General features: G+C 35.2%; 1 protein-coding gene across 9 annotated transcripts in view; it reads right to left on the bottom strand.

Moving 5' to 3' along the window:
- ERC2 (ELKS/RAB6-interacting/CAST family member 2) overlaps nt 1-20,372 on the bottom strand; it is a 1,069,021-nt gene that overhangs the window by 461,302 nt on the left and 587,347 nt on the right. For 7 of the 9 annotated variants that reach the window (XM_079116398.1, XM_079116395.1, XM_079116399.1 and 4 more), the window contains 4 exons: nt 19,013-19,150; nt 11,445-11,585; nt 8,575-8,715; nt 4,545-4,580 (listed from right to left, as the gene is read on the bottom strand). In XM_079116398.1, the coding sequence (XP_078972524.1) occupies nt 4,545-4,580; nt 8,575-8,715; nt 11,445-11,585; nt 19,013-19,150 (456 nt within the window). The remainder of the gene's footprint in view (nt 1-4,544; nt 4,581-8,574; nt 8,716-11,444; nt 11,586-19,012; nt 19,151-20,372) is intronic. The other 2 variants (XM_079116397.1, XM_079116402.1) reach the window with 1 other exon arrangement.

Here is a 20,372-nt window from a genome sequence, read left to right as displayed (position 1 = left end):
CTAAGGGGGAATATAGAATTAAAATGATATAAAATTTAAATTTCATTTCAAATACAATAAATCAATATCAGGCATAATAAATGAGCCTAAATAATACATTTTGAAACTAATAATGAAACACATTGAAATCTTGTACTTCCTGGCTTTATAGGAAATCATAAATTCAAACTAACTACACCCAGCATATTTACAACTTGCATGTTAAGACAACCATACCAAATAGAAATTTCTTTTTCATAGGTGGAACACATAAGATACATATAAATAAGTATAAAACAAATACTCCAAAAATTTTTTCTGATGTCAAACACACACAAAAAAATAACCAACTATATGCTTTAAGCACAAGGTAAGACTCCTCAAACAAAATATAATTATTAATGTTGTTCCTGTTAACTATGTAATTTCCTAAAATTAGCAATGTCAAAGAATCAAGGTTCTTTTTTTAATACTTTTTTAGATGTTGATAGACCCTTATTTTTATCCATTTATTTATATTCGGTGCTGAGAATCAAACCCAGTGCCTCACAGAAGCCAGGCAAGTGCTCTATCACTAAGCCACAACCCCAGCCCCCCAAGGTTCTTTTTTGAAGTCCTATGTTTTGTTTCAGAACATCCAGTGTGTGTTTACATGTGTGCCTGTGTTTGCATGTGCTATATGTATGCACTAAGTTATCTATTAAATAGCTATAATTTTCCACTGGGTCAGGGGATATTGGTATAAGAGTAAATCAAATAGTTTTCAGAAAGGAGCTAAAGATATCATAAAAAGAAAGCACTAAGCCTAAACAATGACTGTGAAAGGATTTGTAATTCAGCCCACCATGCTTCTGGGATCACATTGGCCTATGATGACACATAATTCAGGAAGACCTCGCTGAACATTAAAAAGACTTTTTCTCTGGAATGGAAAAATGCTTGATTTTTTTTTTTTTTTTTTTTTTTTTTTTTTTTGTAAATCCTTATGTAAAATGTGGGCACTGCAAAAGGTAAGTTCAAAGATGGGATTTCAAATGGCTAGGTGGAGAGCAGAGGGGAGTCTCCTGTATTAGGAACATCAGACAGGTCTCAAGTATACCCTGGTCAGTAGCAAGGTCGCCACCAATCTCTTACAGCTTACACAAAGCGCTAAGCTGATGGGCCTAGGAGGTCTAAAGATTTACTTAAAAATTTAGGAAAGACTTCTGAATACCATCTCTGAGCACAATACTAGTAGGGCTTCAGCAAAGAAGGTATTTGAGCTTGATGATAAAAACGTATTATTTGTCTAGAATTAAGAACTAAAGGAAGAAAAAGAACTCAACTGAAGATAACCTGCACAGTGTTTCACAATGACAAGACAAAACTACTCCAGGAGCAGAGACTAGTAGTTAAGCTGCAGAAAGGTTATTATTATAAGAAATAGGATACAAAGGCAAAATTTTAGGTTCCTAAGAAATGGCATCAGATTATCACTTATTACAATGGAGTGACTAGAGTAAAGGAGAAAAAAAGTAAATGGTTTATTTCTATTCTACGAAAAGAAAATACTTGTGGGAGGACTTCAAAGTTTAATCCTTGTTTACTCTGATTGAGTATAGACTGACAGACAGAGTTGACTGTAAAATTACCTTATGTAGCGAAACAATGAATATAATTCACCAAAAATGTAAGGGTAGCCATGGTCAAAGTAAACATACAAAAATAAAAGAAATTTCCTTGATAACAATAACTGGTTATAAAATAAAAGAAAAATAGCAAATAGCAACTTAAAAATTATAAATGTAGAAATGTTTCAGACTATCTAAAAAAAAAAAATCAGTCCTATAAGAGTAACATGTCAAAACTTTACTGTGAAAAATCACTGAAATAAATAAAAATTGTATCAAGTTTATGAATGGAAAAATAATACTGGAAATACATCAATCATAAAATCACTGCATAGAATGAATGTAATTTAGATTAAAGCACCAGTTGTGCTTTTTAATTGATAAAGGGCTCCTGAAATTCACCTGGAATGATAGAAAATTACAAGACCAGAACCTTAAAACAAAAATGAAGCTTAATAAAAAAGACTAAATGAAAAATAGAAAGAAATAAGGTAGAATTTGTTTCACTAGCTGTTTAAAAATATCATAAAGCCACAGTAATTAAAATTTTGAAGAACAGCTCAAAAACTAAGCCATTTATCCACATGAGAGCTCAGTATACAATAAAGTAGTGGATAATCAAGATCGTGGTTAAAAAATCAATTATTTGATAAGCAGTGGTAGGATATTAGCCAATAATTCAGAAAAATATAGTTAGAACCTTACCTCTCATCTCATGAATCAAAATAAATTAATAAGGGATAAAGGGGTTAAATTTGTATAAAATGTAACAATGCAAAAAATTTAAATATAGGTGAGTTAAATTGGAAAATGACTTCAAAGAATAAAGGCAATGAGAAAATCCTAAAGAGAAACATGGGTCTAGAACCTAAAAATAGTGTGCTTTGGCAGAATTTCTTCTGAAATGCAATACAGAGGAATTATTGGGAGTTTTTTTTAAATGATGGCCCAGAAATTTATTCTATGGGAAAACAAAGTGTGGAGAAATTAATAAAGTTTTCTTCAGAGCATTATTTATACTACTAGCAAACAAACAAAAAACAATGTGAGTGGGGGAGAAATGACCAACATTAATAGAAATAGTGTGGAACAGTATACAACCTTTGTAAGGACATTTTGGAAGAAGAGTTAATGATATGAGAAATTTCTAATTATATGCAGTTTTTTAAAATAGGATATAAAATGGAATAAGCACTTTAACACAACTTCATAAAAAGAAATCAAATATTAGGTAAGACAAAGAAAGGCAAAAGGAGAAAAGAGAAGGAAGGGAAAAAGGAAGGGATAAAAAGAAAGAAGAAAGAAGCAAGAAAAGAGGATAAAGAACAGAAGAGAACAGTAACAACAAAAAAATGCCTGGGTAGGGAGCAACCCAAATGTTCCTAGTGATTATCTCTATGCAGTGAGACATCCTGGTATTTTTTATTTTTTCCTATATCCTTCTACATTTTTGCAAATTCTCTACTGTGGCCATATATTATTTTTATAACTAGGGAAAACATAGTCATTTTTTAAAAGACTATTAAGGAGAGAAAATCCATCATGCTCTGTTCCTATCAGTCCAAAAAAGAATTGGACCCTGAGAATATCTGTAGGCAAGGGGAGTTAAAATAATGAGAGTTGGCTATATTCCAATATGCTAAACCAATGGGCTAGCTTAATTAACTTGGGGGTGGGGAGTCAATGATTTTGAATCAGTCACTGAAAAGACTGAAAAGTTTTTTTATGCATACTGGAGAAGATCACTGGGCTGAAGCGAAGGAGAAGCTGATGATGTTGTATTATCAATATTTCCAAAAATGGTCTAAAAGTTAACTGAGTTATGTCTTTGAATTTACCTATCCTAACAGGGATATGAACTCCTGCTATGACTGTGGTAAATTTTCACTGTTGCAGGAACAAAGCAATCCCCATCTGTCCTTCATACCTCTTAAGTTTTCTTCCTGTCCCTAGCTAGTAGATATGAAACAATTTCAGCAGGATTGCTTCATATCCTTTTTAAACAACCTAGTTAAGTACATCCTTATATCTAGCACATCAAGCTAAATGTATCCTGGAGCAGGGCTTAACAAAAAGTTGTTGGCTAACTTGTTTCCTTTATAGATGCTATTACTTTTTTTTCCCCAAGTTGGACATTTATAAATAGGAGATAATTAGAATGCAAGATAGCTCAGATCATATTTGCCAAATGATAAATTCTAGCCACCTTTAGAAACATTTCTCCCAGTAAGCCGAATTAAGACAAAACAAAAAACAAAAAAAACCCTTTTTTAGAAAAAAAAAAAAAAAAAAGAAACAAACTGCTTCATATAAATATACACATCATTAGGATAAAAAAATAGTGATGGCATCTGGACCATGTTACAAATTTTTTTACTAGTCACCTGTTTTTTACTCCACTAAGGTATAATGAGAATTGCTATTATCTGTTATTAGGACACTATATTACGGTTTATCCTCAATCAAATGACATGTTTTAAAAACATGTCTTACAAAACCCACAATAATGTTAGGCATTTACTAATCTCAAAGAGATTTTTATTGTTAAACCTAAACTTAGTTTAATGTCTATCTCATGAATACAACATACATTGAACTATTTGCTATTTTACAAACACTAATCCTTTTGGCATAGATTAGGCTGTGTCCAAAGGATCCGAGAATGAATTCCATGATATAAAACTTTAGCTGACTTCTGTTTTTCTATAGTCCTAGATCTGAAGTTAAGAAGAAGCTAGTATCAGAGCTAGGAATATTTCCTTGAGTTCTTAATTTTTTTAATATTCAAAAGAAATGACAACAGCTTCTGCACAGGTCATTTCTTTTGACAGAATGGAAATAAGAAGGGACTAATAAATATTTTTGAAGCCTCCCCAGTATGGCACTTTGTGACATGTGTTCAGTGGATCCTCATGCTTTGATATGTTACAGCGGGAACTTTCAGAAATGACTTACTGGGTTGTACATCTGATTGAACAACTGCTCAGCTTGCTACATTGCAAAGTTGGGGAGGCATTGAAGCACAGACAGGGAAAGAAGGAAAGATCCAGAAAAACAACATTAGCTCAACAAATCCAGTGCATTCGCACAGACGAACTGATCGTTAAAAAAGAAGAAATTTCAGTTTCTAAACATTCCACAGTGAAAGTGAGAGGCTCTAGGGAAATACAAATGTTGACTTTGGCTCCGATAAAAGAATAGCTGGAATAAGAAATTTAAGGTTTGTATTACTTTTCCTTTCTCAAGTTAAATAACCCATGAAATAAAGAAAGCTGTCCACTTTTGATGATACATGAAGTGCTGGCCTCCAGCAATGAATCAGAAGAAGTACTTTTGGCCAAGCCCACAATTTATTACCTGAACTTCAAAGATGGTAATAATAAAAGATTAATTAAATCTTATCATTGAATTTATAGCTCTTCTTTTATACCAACACAAGCTTGAATTTTCTATTCAGTCTAACTCCAGAAAAATATAGATTAGCAAATGGCAGGTTAGTAAGAACAAAATATCAGTAAACAAAACAATATCAGATTAACTTAAATGGTAAAAGAAAAAAATTAAGTCAGTAGGAAATGAAAGAGAACTACAATGCAGTATTGTCCATTGCCTATTACCAGTTTCTACTGTTAGTTTAGAATTAAATAATTTTCAAAGATATCCTATTGTGTTCCAAGTACTTTAGAACCTGTAATGGTCTCCTGTCAATTCTGTGCAGAGATTTAAAAGTTTTTGGATTTAAATGTACTGAATATTATTTTTAAAAGGATCCTCACGTGATATTTCTTAAATACCTGCACCAATAATTTCGGGCTTGACATCAAGGTTCAGAAGGTAAAATATTATGGAAACTGTTACTTTGCTTTAAACTGAGACATACATTTATGAGCCAGATTCCTGTTACTTCAACTTGAATAAAGTAAATAATGATTTTATCATGGTTTAAGAAAACCCTCTCCTCAAGCATGATATTAATTAGATTACTGAGGAACTTAAATCATTACATTTTGAATTACTATTACTTCTGAACTGATCTGGTCATACACATCAATTGCCTTCTACATCATGAACCTCAAATACTCTAACAAAACAATATGATCCATGCATTAATAATCAGGTAATTTTCAATATGTAGGTATCTACAATTGATTAATGCACTGAATTATACTGCACACTCATAACTGGTAGTTGCTCATTATTTGGATGGCATTGTTTAATAAGTTTTACCAATAACAGTAAGGATTTCCCCACACATAAACATCTAACTATGACATTTTTAAGAGGTGGGATGGAATGCTTAAAAGGTAATTCCTTTTCTGCCTATAGTCATTTTATATCACTTAGGATTTGAAGATGTCTTAAATCTGCACAGTATAATAAAGGTTTAAAAGTAACAATGTGTGTGAATGTTCTGCCCAAACTTTTATGTAAAAACTCAATGTTAAGCATTAGTCATAAGATGAAAATCAATTAAAATCTCCTTTTGGATATCATTGTCATTGGTAGACTAGGTGTCTGTTCAAATAAACACATCTATGATCTCGCATAAATTTTAAGGCAAAAAATACCTGGATGCTCACAAATCTTGAGCAAAATTTCACTGAGTATTCACTGTGTATTTATGACATAATAAAAACTATTATGTTTTCAGTTTTCATTTAGTCAACCTTTATATTTTATTCACAAGTCACAAACCCTTTTACTTAAAAGGAGGCCCAGACACTCCTTAAGCTTTTTTAGCTGCTTATTTTTCCACGAGTAAATGATGTGTTTATATGCATATTTACATACTGTTGGCTTACATTTTCAAATATTTCATGTAGATCTCAATTCTTTTTAAGGTGATTGGTACTTGAGGTTTTTATGGAACTATTTATTAGCAGAATTAAAGACTACTGAAAAAAATATTTTAAACTTTTGAATGTAGTTAATGCTAAAGAGCCAAAAACAACAAAACAGCATCCACGGTTAGGAATGAAAATATTTAAATTATCATTACCTTACTTAAACTCACTGTACTATGCACTTAGGAGACAGTATAAGCAAAGATTATGTAAATACTTAGAAATAAGTTAGCCTTTCATAAATTAAATAGTTTCTTTACAGTAAGACAACCTTATTTGTCATTTCACTTCTGGTGATATTGCAGAATGTTAAAATGCGGTCAGGTATAATGATAAAATATTTACAGGATTTGGTCTGTGAATTCCAGTAAATTTGTCTACCTGAGAGTACAAAGAAAATACTATAAGTGATCTCTCGGGCAAACCACAGCTATGCTGAAGAAACTATACTGAATTGCATAGATGTTGATTTATTAATCTAAGTCATGTACAGGAAACTATAAGCATCAATATGTGAACCTTCCTTTTAATTACTAGGAAATTTCGAACTCCAGAGATGACTTACACTAAAAATGAGGGTGTAGTGCATGGATCCGCAGAAAGCATAAACGGGGTGGCCTGACCTCTATGACAGCTCATCAGAGTTGATTGACGGTGTCTTTCAGGCTCAGGTCTATTTGAGGTCCTCTTTCTTCCACACTCAACGCAGTACAAGTGAGTAAGATCATGAAGAGGACCACGTCTGGTAAATTTCTCTCTCATAAAGTTACTTTTCAAGACTTATGGTCACAATATCGTTTTGTTAAGTAAAATGTATGTTTCATAGATCTACTTCCTAATATGCATATGCATATATACCATATCGAGGGACAATTTTATAATGTGTTAAGAATGTATATGATACTCCCAAAGCATAAACAGCCAAATCAAACTCCACTTAAATACCCTCATATGGGTACTTTAACTCTTTTATTTACTGTTCAGGATTTCTCCTTAACTAAATATTGCTTGCAATAAGGTAGATGGTGAGTGAAACATTTTGCAATATAGATATTTTTCTTTCCATTTTGTTACAAAGAGATTCAATCTGTATATTTATCTCTTTTCTGTATTAGTAAGCAGACTTTCTTAGTGTGAAATTTCTAATGACAATTTCCTAAAATGTCCTGTAAAATGAGCATAACTAGTCACATTTCAGTTATACAGTACCATAAAAATAGTATATTAAATTTTAAAATATTCAGAATAATTCCTCCACCAGTATGGGATTCCATCACATCCCTGCCATCCGAGTCATTTGTCTTCCTAACTGCAGCTAATAAATTCCCATTTCAGTGTGCTATGAATTATACCATCAAATTTTATTATATGCTTTATTTTAATGTTTATATTCTTATCTCTTTTGAATAAGTTTATAAGTTTTCAAAGGGAAACAAAATGCTTAAACTCATAACATTATGAGTTTTATGTGAATGATGAGTGCAGACGTACCAAACAACACAGGGAAAAAGTCAAAGGAACCATGCATGACTGGAAATGCACTCCACAAGAATGTCCAGGTCAGAGAAAGCATGTGAATGCCACAATGGAAAGACCCTGCTTTCCTTTACACAGCCTTCTATACACAACAAGCTTTCTTAGACAGTAAGGCCATATAGGTCAAAGATAAATAGTCATTCTAGAGATATGCTGGGACTTGACTATATTGGTGAATTTCTAGAATTTTCATGTTGCTAGGAAAAATCTGCAAAGTTCTAATACAAAAATTAACCTACTCCTAAAAGTAGTACTAGTTCATCAATGTATAATGGGGCCCCTGGATTCTTTGGTTTGTTGCAAACATTTCCATTTATCTTTTTTGATAGTTGAGATTTGCCCAGAGAATAATGGTTTTTTTTTTTTATATTTTTCATTTCTTCTACTATTTTCATCTATTTTTCAAGTTTTCTTGAGACAGGAAACTTAAGATAATTTTTCAGGTTCACAGACAGATTTGATGTAGACTTCTTAGGAATAAAGAATAATTCTTTTATCAGTAGACAGCAAAAGATAAGTTTATTTCTTTTGAAAAATGTCTTTCTTTCCCATTCTATAAATTCTTTTGAAAATGAGGATTTTTTTTTTTCTTAGACCTCACTTACCTTTTTTAACTGTGCTTCTAATTTGCTACATTCCTCTTTCTTTTGTTCGATGGCTATTTCTAGAGATTTTAATTTGGAATCCCTTTTCAGTCCTGCAGAAGCTAATGAAGATGCATGTTCTTTGAGGTCAATTAAACTAGACTGAAAGAAAAAGAATGCTGGTAAGTAAAACACCACAATTTCTCCTAGTGATGTCTTCAATTTGAATACACTGATTCTATACTTAGCAATAAAGTATGCATTAGACAGAAAGGGTAAAGACAGTCTTACCAAGGTAACGGTAGTCAGCTCTGGCCAAGAAATTAAATTTGGCCAGCTTACAGAACCAAGCAGGATCTAATTGCAGTAGAATTAAATGTGACCAAATGGTATGGTCAGTGAATGCACTTTTCATGTCTCAAAGTTGTGCTAATGATAGAAGTCCCAAGGAGATCTTAACCTGCCATAGCAAAACAGACACCCTGGACATTGTTTACATTTATTGCTGTGAGACTGTGAAGATTCTGAGACAAATATAAAAGAAAATGCTGACTTCAATGCTTCCCCTGAAAGGCAAATCAAATACTTTAAAAATCCTATTAAAAATTATTATTATTATTATTTTTGAGGAGTACCGGGAATTGAACCCAGGGGTGCTTAACCACTGAGCCACATCCCCAGCCCTTTTTATTTGTTTATTTCTTAAATTTTGATTCAGGGTCTTGTTAAGTTACTTAGGGCCTCGCTAGGTTGCTGATGTTGGTCTTCAACTGGCATTCCTGAGTTGCTGGGATTACTACAGGTGTGTGCCACCATACCCAGCCCTATTAAATTTTTATCAAATTCCATTTCTTTAACAGAAAAATGACCACTGTTTTTCAAACATATTCTGGAGAATCAAAATTAAAAATATTTTAAATTTTAGAGTAAAGTAGTCTTCATATTCTAGTTCTTCGTAATTTAGATTCAACAGATAGAATGAATCTCCCCAACTCAGTCATGGGGTTACCCATATAGTTCCAGCCATCAACCACATCCAGAAAGAACTTCCCTGAATAGTCTGAACTTCAACAACTAAAGATATAAATATTTGCATGTACCTCTAAACATAACTTTACTACTTACAAGGGCAATGTTCACTATCAAATATAAAATGGGTAGCAACATTTAACTATGGGACTAAAATATCCAGGTTTCACCCCAAATCAGGCAGTGTGCATTTCTTCCCTTTCTGCAGCACCTTGGAAGTTACTATGCACACAGAAATCTTTCTGAAAAAGTAACACCTTATGCTAGGCTGCTTCATGGGCACTAGAATGACCCTGAGGATGAAAGGCCTCACCATCCAGTGAGATGCTCCTAACCACTCTGTGAAGGACAGCTTAGCCATTCTCATGTTTCAAGTGAGGCAGCTAGGGCTCACATTAACTATGTGTCTTGTTGAAGGTCACCCAGCTATTAAAGGAAGATACAAGTCTCAAACACAGGTCTGCAACTCTGATTTCATATACTTACCATATCACTTCCACTGAAATAACAAAAAGACCTTATAATCTAGTTATTTGGTCATAGTGAAGACATATTATCACCCCATCTAAATTATAAGATCCTTGCTAACTGAAAATCTATGTTATTATTCTTTATAAGTTTTAAAATGTGAGTTTTGATGATCGTTTTAATCAATTTGGCAAGGCTGTACTCCCCAGTTATTAATCCGGGTGTTGTTGTATTTTGTAGACATATAAAAATATAACACTTCTAATCAGTGAGCAATGTGACACAAGGACAAAACTTCTATGCCTTCCTCCTGTCATACATGAACTATAGTAACTACAGGACCCCTAGCTGGATTAGTGGTAAAATAGTAGGGAGAAGACTTAAATTCTTAATTTTCATGTCAAAGAAATAATCTCTTCTCCCAAACAGATGGGCACAAATTTTAGGAATTTTGCTTCTGGGTTTCCTCAAACCTCCTTTAACTTGTCAAAATTTTTCCTTCTTAGCCTGCATTCCCAATTTATACAGTATTTTAATTTGTATAACATTACCAACACCCAAGGATGAGGTACTCTTGTGAAGCAGGGAAATACACAACTATGCAGTGAAAGAAGGGTGAAAGAGTCTAAGCAGCTGTAAAGGACATGCACACTTCTTACAGACAAAAACAAGTTTAAAGGAGTCAGTTGTACACAATGACATGTATCTCAGGAGTTATAGGTATCTACTGGAGTATGGGAGGAGAACCCAAAGCATCCTCTCCAGAATCCCTAAGCAAGAAATTTCTTTAAAGTATATTGTCTTACTTTAAAAACACAGGTGGCATTTATCTTCTATATTCATGTTTACTGTAGCATAAAAATACTGTTTTAAATTGTTTACTACAATATAAAAATAAGATTCCAGAAGAGCAACCATATTACCTACATCTTTGTGTCCAGCATGGTAGTACATCTCCTAAACTAGGATACTGAGTTGACCATTTGAGAGCACAGATGAATATAAAGCAATGAACACACGCATTAGCACATAGCAGACCCTCAATAGAGTGGAATTGTTATTTATTATTGATATCCTCATCCTCATATATGCTCAGTGAAAAGGATCAAGGAACTTTGAAAAAATTATAGAATGCACTAAACCACACAAAGGTGGTACAAAGTCTCAAGGAGCTGACTATAAATACTTAGCAGAACCGAGAAGATATCCAGAGGGCATCACTGATGAAGGAAGTTACAGAAAATAGTTTCCTTAGAATTCATACAGCTTTACAAGAGAAAGGTTACCATGTTCCCTAAGCCTTCCTATAGTCCCTTCCACCAAGCTTCTTGCAGCTTCAATGAAAATGGGTTTATGAGGACTATCAATGTGGTTCATTGTTTCTCCAGGCTCACCTCTTTTTCTGTGAGTTCAGCTTGTAAAGCATTGACCTTGTCTTTCAGGTCCTTGTTCTCTTTGCGGAAGGATTCAATCTCTTCTAGTCTTTCCCGATCATCTCTCTCCCTCTGTTCTTTCAAACGCTCAATTATTCTCTCCTGTCAGTCATGAAAAAAAGAAGAGGTGAGAATCCAGTAAGCACATGCCAAAGCAATCAACACACACAAGAAACACAAACTTGGGTTTGTGGAAAGAGATTGTACATGCTGGCATCTGCAAAAGACAACCAATACAGCTTTTGACTTGTTTTTACAACTTAGCATTACGGGGTTTGTGTGGGGTTCAAACTCCGAGGCTATACCTGGTTCATGGTGGTATCTGGATAAAGTTAAAGCAGTTCTAAAAGAGAGATATTCAAGCACCAAGATTTGAGACTTTCTGAAGACTTGTACATCCACAGGGAAGAAACAGAACCAACCACTTGATGGGCCTCCAGTTTGGCATCAAAGAAATTTCTCTGGTTTCTAGACTCTTCTTTGACTAGACAGGGGACTGAAGTGAGGCAAGACTAGACCTCCAGGACTTAAAGCTGGACTTGAAATGAGAACTCAAGACAAAATAAAGAATAAGTCCATCATGTATGTGATTTTTCTAATGTACCTAGAAATGTTTAGTTATGTGTTGTTTTTAATAACTTCATGGTGACCAGTAAAAATTTCAAAACACTGGTTTAGTTTGAGCACAATTCAGAGTATTCCTTCACTGAGGGCATACTATATGCTATGATGTGCTGTTCTCATCAGTCCTCATCACAACTTTGAAAGCAGAGTCAGTACTACTGGAGACAGAATGGAGTTAGGGAAACCCAGAGCCCAGAGGGACCAGACTCTTTTCAGGTGATCCAGCTAACAAAAGACCCAATCTGACCTCCAGGGCTCTCTAATACTTAACCAGGCTCATGAGACCACATCATCACAAATATATGCCCGGAAATATTCAAGGAACATGAAGATCTGTCTGAATTTGCAATTCATACTGAAATGAAAATGCTACTCTGGTAGATGTTTTCCATAAATGTGGAATCTGACTGATATCAAAGAAAGACCCTTTTGGGGGAAAAAAATCAGAAAAGTTCCATCTGGATACAGATTGATTTAAATTTCTGAAATAAGTTTCAAACTATTCAACACTCATCTGAAGTTCTTTTTAGATGACCATGTTAAAAAACATTAGCATAACAACTACCCTAAGGATCCTGATGTTATCTTTTATAGTCTTGTAAGTATATAGCACAAGGCAAGGCCAGATACACAAGACAACTGTAAAACAGGGTTTAGTGGAAAAGTAGGTTAGTTTGAATACAGCTTGTAATTTATGATCCCCTAAGGAAGCAGTTGCAGTATCCCAATGACAATTTATATATTTAATGCTTCTGAAGGGGAAGAAAAGTACCAGTACTGTTTCGCAATTATTTAAAACACTATAACTGAAATATATTATTATAACAATGGGGGTAGAAGCATAAAAAAATGAGACTATGATTTGTCTGTATTTATTGCTTCATGATTTCAGTTACAGCCCCATATTACTCCACCTATGACAATGCAGAGTAGACGATTATGTGATCTGCAAAAGAAGAAAATGACCACAGTGCACAGTACATCTCTCAAGGACTTTGAATGGAGCCCTTTCTACCTTTTGCCTCTACGACAATCAGTTACCTGGCCACCAGGCCCTCTCCCATCACTTCCATCACACGGCTGCTGGAGTGACATTTCTAAAGCTCCAAAATGACAGGGTCACTTCACTGTTTGAAAATCTTCCAGGATTCCTTCTGGTCAGATCACATGACATTTATTCCCACTTGGCACCCTTCACATGTTCATCCTCCCAGTCTAGCCTTCCAGAGGGCAGTCTCTGACATTTTCTATCCCAGGTCCAAACTTTCTGGCATAAAAATACACTTAGAGAGGCAGGTGGAAGGAAGGAGACTCAAAGTAGAATCATCTTAGCTTCAAAGGAAGGCTCATAAAATTACGTATTTGTGTTAACACGGAGGTGTCAGAGTAATTTGGAAAGTAGTTAATTTGTTCTTAGTACTGGTACTATTGACTGGGCATTGATGACAAATCAGCAAGCACCATAATGTTCATAAATATTATTGATGATTCAACAGTACAAAATATTTCTCTGTCAATCACAAAACTAATTTAACTGTCAGCCACGTGGGGCCAGATGTCAAAAACATGTGTTAAAAGGCCAGGATCTAGTTGATTAACAACTAACTTGCAGAAATTCCAATGTGTTCTTGCTTTAGCCTTATTTGCACTGGCAAGTGTTCCTTGAGCACTCATCTGGCACAGCCCAGGTCTAATCTATGTGTGCTTTATCACTGAGTGGGAACGGCGTTGCAGGGGCCTCTAGCTCTGCTATCTGGCTTTCTCAACTGCTTATCTGCTAGGTGGTTAAGGCAAAGCTTGAAGAGACCAGCCTTATAAATACAGTGGGACTTGTCTTCTGAGCTTCTGTGTGTCAATCCCAGAAATAAGTCATACTCAATCTTATTTTTGTGAGGCTGGGGATTGAAGTAGGCCTGTGCATGGTAGACAAGCACTCTTCCATTGAGTTACATTCCCAGACTGAGACACACTCAGCCTTAACTGTTACTCTCTCAACAGTTTAATAAGTTTCTGGAAACTAAAACAAGGAACAAAATCCCCAGGATGCCATAATCCAAGGGAAATGGTGAACAGTTTCTGATGAGTTCTATCTACCAGACAAAAGACAGCAAATAATTAAGTGTACATATGAAGCCATAAGATTTTACTAACCATTTTATCTTTCACCCTATACCTTGTTCCAGAGGATCTATTCAATTCAGTGGGGAAAAAAGTGGAATTTGTAAGGAGAAAACCATTTAAATGTATATTGTAAAGTTGTTATAAGTACACTATCACTTGTGAGCTAGGTGGCCTCAGATGGTTGTTCTAAGAGAGGCAACAGTCTCAACCAAGGGCCAACTTAGGGTGAAAGTGGCTTCTGGGAATTTGGGGTTGAGAAGCAGCATGTGTCACAATTGACAAATGATACGCAGGCCCAGGAATAGAAAATGATACTCGCATGTCTACAATATTTCTGGTCAAATCGTTTCACTTCATTGAACCTATTTCCCCATCTTTAAGATAGAAAAGCTTGAATTTAGTGTTTTCTAGAAGTTGTGGTATTCTAACCACTTGTATCGGAATTTCTAGGCATGCTTAAAAATCACAGGTTCCTGGGCTTCAAGGTAGAGTAACTGAATCAAAACATTTAGGAAATGGGAATCAGGAGACTATAAGTAAGAAATTACTTAGGTGATAAGAATGTTTGGATACATAACAAAGTTTAATAATCACTGGAATACTTGAAATTTTATTGCTCGTCCTATCATAAAGAAACTTGCCAGGGCATATTCAATGGTTTTGTGCTTTTGAAATGTACTAGCATCTTTTGAAAATTCCCTCCAATTAACTGCTCTGTATCACTGTTATTATTCATTACTGTGTAAAAAGCTACAAATCATATGCAAATAACATTTGGAACTAAATATCTTACAGACCAAAATTGGCCCACAGAATAATTTGGTGAGCTCGAACATCATAATATTTTTAAAATCTAAACTCAAATGTTTTGAAACAGGTCAGAAACTATGTAGCTTGCCATAGTTCCACCAGCCTTTCTGAATCCCATAAAGCCCACTTCCCCATTTTTGTTCCCTGCCTGATTTAGACATCTACATTCTCAACTCTTCATCCAATTTGGATATACCACGTGCCTGAGACTGCAGATTTGCAAACTGAATACTTCTTGTCAAGGAAGTTCCAGAACAGTATGACACTTGGGAATTAAGTAATTCAAATGTGCAGTTTGAAGAAGAAATTGTAAGAGGCCCCCAGGGGAAAAGACTTGCCCCAGGTAATATACGAGCACACTATAAGGACAGTCTGGTGCAGCCAGCCTCCCAACAGACATCACTCAGATTTCCTTCCAGAACATCTCTCAGCCACAAAGGAAATATTTAAATAAAAAGTAAGTTTCAGATTTGGGAATTGCTTTAGGACCTAAACTAGAATAAATCAAACCTTAATAGGTTCAATGGGCAGGGGTGGGAGGATAAAATACTGCCAAGAATCAACAACATGGAAAATTACAAGGTATATGTTTACTTTCATGAATTTTAAGAAAGAAACCAAGACATAAGAATGAACTGACATCATATCACCCAAAAATGTATACATAATATTTTTGAACCAACATCTCTCTCCCCACCTGCCACTTTCCAATTTTACAAGCAAAATTAGTACAAAAATCTGTGGAAATAAATTCTTGAATATTAAAAGAAGAATATCTTTCCCTGAAAAGCTATCATATTCAATATTTTTATGTCATCAAATAAAATATTATAATTATTATGGTTTAATCCTAAAGTTACAATTTTTAATAGGACCATAAAGAATATCTAGCCATAGTGCTATGGCTCTTTTCTTGGCTCAGCAGTGATTCTCACACTAAAGTGTACATCACATAGACCAGGAGAATATGCTAAAGTGCAGATTTCCAGGCCCCCACTCAAGGTTCAGATTTAGTAGACATTTAGGTTTTCAACAGCCACCTCCTGGTAATTCTGAAGAAGTTGCAGAGAAGTCTTCTTTAAGATACTCTGGCTTAGGGAAGCAGTGAGCCATTTAATTCAATTCCCTTATTCAACAAACAGGAACTTTGAGACCCTGTAAAGAATTACCTGCCAGGGTCTCCTAGTTAGTGGAAAATGTGACACTAGCTCCTAGGTCTCCTTCTACCTGACCTCAATACCCCACAGTGTATATCTTGTCATAACAGGGAATATAGTTGGTGATGCTGTTACTATGCTAAGACATCCAAACTAAAGCCTGTGGGCAAGTATTGCAAAGTACTGCAGAATAAAAAATGATGAGAGCATCAAAGGATTAAAAAAAAATGTGTTTACTTGCACATCTTAAAAGTTAAGATTTCTACAATGACATAGCCACATCAATGTTTATAGCAGCTTAATTCGTAATAGCATAGCTATGGAACCAACCTAGATGCCTATCAACAGGTGAATGGATAAAGAAAATATGGTTTATATACATAATGGAGTATTACTTAGCCATAAAGAAGAATGGCTTTATGACATTTGCCAATAAATGGATGGAGCCAGAGACTATCATGCTAAATGAAATAAGCCAATCCCCCAAAAACCAAAGGTTGAATATTCTCTCCGATATGTGAATGCCAACCCATGACAAGGGGGTAAGCAAAGAATAATAGTAGTTCACTGGACTAGACAAAGGGGAATGAAGGTGGGACAGGGTGGGGGAAGAAAAGATAGTGGATTGAGACAGACATTATTACCTTATGTACATGTATGATTACATAAATGGTGTGAATCTACATTGTATACATCAATAGAAATGAAAAGTCGTACCCCATTTGTGTACAATGAATCAAAATGCAGTCTGTAAAACTAAAAATAAAAATAAAAGAGGGGGGAATGAAAAAAAAAAAGAGATGTGGTGATGCAATTAGGAAAGGCAGTAGAATGAATCAGACATAATTTTTCTATGTTCATATATGAATACACAATCAGTGAAACTGCACATCATGTTCAACCATAAGAAATGGGATCCTAATTAGAATAATTTTTACTCTCTCTCTCTCTATATATATATGTCAAAATATACTCTATGGTCATGTATATTCTAAAAAGAACAAAAGAAAAAATATTAACAATGAAAAAAGATTTCTTTTGTTTCAAGCTGAATTTGAAAATAATGTAAATAAAAATGGGCCCTAAAACTTCACCAAAACATTGCATGTCTGACCCCCCACAACATTAAGATGTCTCTCAAAATTCCTAAAGAACCTTACCTGCACTACTCTTGACCTCTGGTTCTTGGACACTTCGCGAGTATTGAGGATGAGGACGTAAAATACAAATTCAACTACAATAGGTGCCCAGAGAACGAATGAACTACTTCAGTCAAACTAAAATGGGCTAAAAATCATTTTAAAAGTCAGTAAACATCAGAATGATGTACTTACTTAATGGATTTCATTTATTTGTTGTTTCATTCTTCATTAATTCATTCTTTTCATTCTTTCATTTTTAAATTTTTACTTATTCAAAATTATTCTTTTAAATGTAATCAGAAGGAAAGCCTCAGAATGGTCTCCCAGCCCCAAAGAGTAAAAGAAAGATTTCAAAAATCTTTTCTCACAAGGCCCTGGGAGATGACCTGACTCATCCCTTGCACTTGCTCTTCCCTCTGTCTAGTACATCCTCCCTTCAGAAGGGCTCCTGACTCACTGATCACTTCCTTCAGCCCTTTCCTTTTTAAATGTCACTTTCCTGGTCCCAAGCTGGCCACTCCACCCAACAGTCCCTGTATCCATCCCTACTTTATTTTTGTTTATAGAAATTATGACCTTCTGAAATCCTACATATGTCTCTTTCTTGTTTATTGTTTATTTCCCATTAGAATCTGAAGTCTGTAAGGGCCAAGATTTTGCCCATTCTCATCTCTGCTGCATCCTGGTGACCACAATAGCCAATATCCAATATCCACAGAGCAGCCCCAGAAAAATACTGTGCAAGGCCCTGGGATGTCACTTTAACATATATACACACACACAGGGTATGCTGCCTAGGTTTGGACTCCAGCAGAGAAAATGGATTAATCAAGTAAAAACAGATGCATGAACAAGTGGGATTGTGACAAGAGCTCTGACAAGTTCATGGTATTCAGGAGAACATAATAGGGGTCCTTAAGGGGGTATCCCTAAGGAACTAATCAATAAAATAATAATATTTTCCCTGAGGAAATGAGAGGTTAAGTAACTTTTTCAAAGGAGTAAGTATCAGACTTAGGATTTGAACCCAGACAGTCTGATTCCAAACTTTTGACTACTGTACAACACATCTTGTCAAGAAGCTGACCTCTCCAAAGAAGAATTAAATCTGCAGACATTAAATCACATTGTAGGCTGGGTGAGAACAATCCCAAGAGTTGAGGGAGAAAGGATCGTGGTGTAATTCAGAATCTAGAAATCCAGCAGAGCTAGAGCACAGAAAACCAGGGAAGAGAGATAGGGGATGGGGATGAGACTGGAAAGGAAGGGAAAAAGGTCAGAGGAAGGAAGGGAAGGAGGAAGAGAGGGAGGAAGGAAGGGGACAGCTAGGAGAGGTGTTGATCAGAAAAGAACCAGCTCAGATGGGGGATGCACTGTGCCAGCATAAGAAGTCCAGACTTTATCATCCTAAGAGCAATGACAAGCTAGTGAAGGATTTTCAGGGGACCAAGGGTGATGTGATCAGATTTGCGTTTCAAACATTTTTCCCTGGCTGCAGGCAAGACTTGCACAGGGAACCTAATAAAGAGGGCTGATAAGGTAATGGTGAGGCCCAGATGAGACCAAAGATATTATTAAAGAATGAGGAGAAGAAGGTAAATTTTAATCATTTGGATCATCTCTCAATCCTGCTTCTCTCAATCCTGATTTCCCCCATTTTTGAGTCCAAGCTCACCTTCTCTGACAGAGCCTCCTCTAGCGTCGCCAGTGCAGTATCTGTGTTACTGGAATCCGTCTGCAAGGACTTCACTCTGTCTTTCAGATTGGTCAGTTGCTTGTCTTTATCCCTAAGTTGTTCTTGCAAGTTTTCAATCTAAAAATAAAGATCACCATATTTAATGCACATTCCTGAAGTGGATCTATTTTTTAAAAATAGACTTGAGATAATGGACATTATCAGTATCACAAGGTTACATTTTGACTCAGAATCAAGGACATTTTGATGAGAACTTCATTATTCCATTTAATTCAACTTTGTATTTAAATGACAACAGATAAGCAGAATGTCTTCTTCCATAAAAACGCAAGCCTTTAGGAAATTTAAGTACTACTATTTCTATCTCTTTTCCAGACATTTATGTTTCCAGTCCATAGACCTAACTCTGATTCAGTAAACTAGAAAAATGTTCACACAGGATTATTTCATTCATTGAACAGACATTGACTGGGTGCCCATTCTGCACCAAGTACCATATCAGTATATGGTTGAGCCCATGTAGTCATTGACTCACTCCTTTATTCAGTATTAAACTTTGTGATATGCCAAATGTTGTCAAGTGGCTGTTTCAAAGTAACCACATGAAAAGCCAAGTAGGTTATCACCAGCAGACTGTTAATGGGAAGAACTTGTGATATAAGTCATATGTAACAAGTACTAAACACTCCATTTGGCAACTAAGTCATATGCTGGCAACCAACCAGCCACTGTTATCTAGTATCTGCAGCCTGAAATAAACACACCGAATAGCCAATTATAACGCCTGCTGGGCAGGAGCAGCAAAGACCTTCTCCTGGGCATTGTGTCCATTATCATTCATGTTTTTATTCTCTGCTTTCAAACCATGTATTTCTTATCTAAGGATTTTTAAAAAAGCCTCACTATACAAACAATTTATTCGTATTAAGCGTTTTTAAATGACAAGGAAAAAAAGCAGTACAACTCCTAAGATAAGTCCATTCAAAATATTTGTATTCCGCACTCAGCTTTCTCAGGGAATCATTCCAAATGCATGTTTCACAATGTATGACTCAAGCAAGTTTTTGATTATTTGATTCTTTAAGCATGAATCTAGAATGGTAACACAAATAATGCTGGTAGAAGCAGTAATAATGAGTAGATAGTGATAGTGACAAAGGGGGTGACAGTAATAGCAGCATCAAAATAGCCTAAAGGCAAAGATGATTAATTTGTTGACCACTGATCTGCAGGAAATAAAGTTGATTGATTTTTTCAATAGATGTAGGATAACAAAGAGGTATGCTATTCTTTCCTTCCCTCTTTTCCTATGTCCTTCGCTTCCTCCCTTTCACTTTTC

The sequence above is a fragment of the Sciurus vulgaris genome (genome assembly GCF_902686455.1).
Source record: "Sciurus vulgaris genome assembly, chromosome: 16".
Lineage (NCBI taxonomy): Eukaryota > Metazoa > Chordata > Mammalia > Rodentia > Sciuridae > Sciurus > Sciurus vulgaris.
Note: the sequence above shows the minus strand (reverse complement) of the source record. Positions and strands in the feature narration are given on the sequence as shown.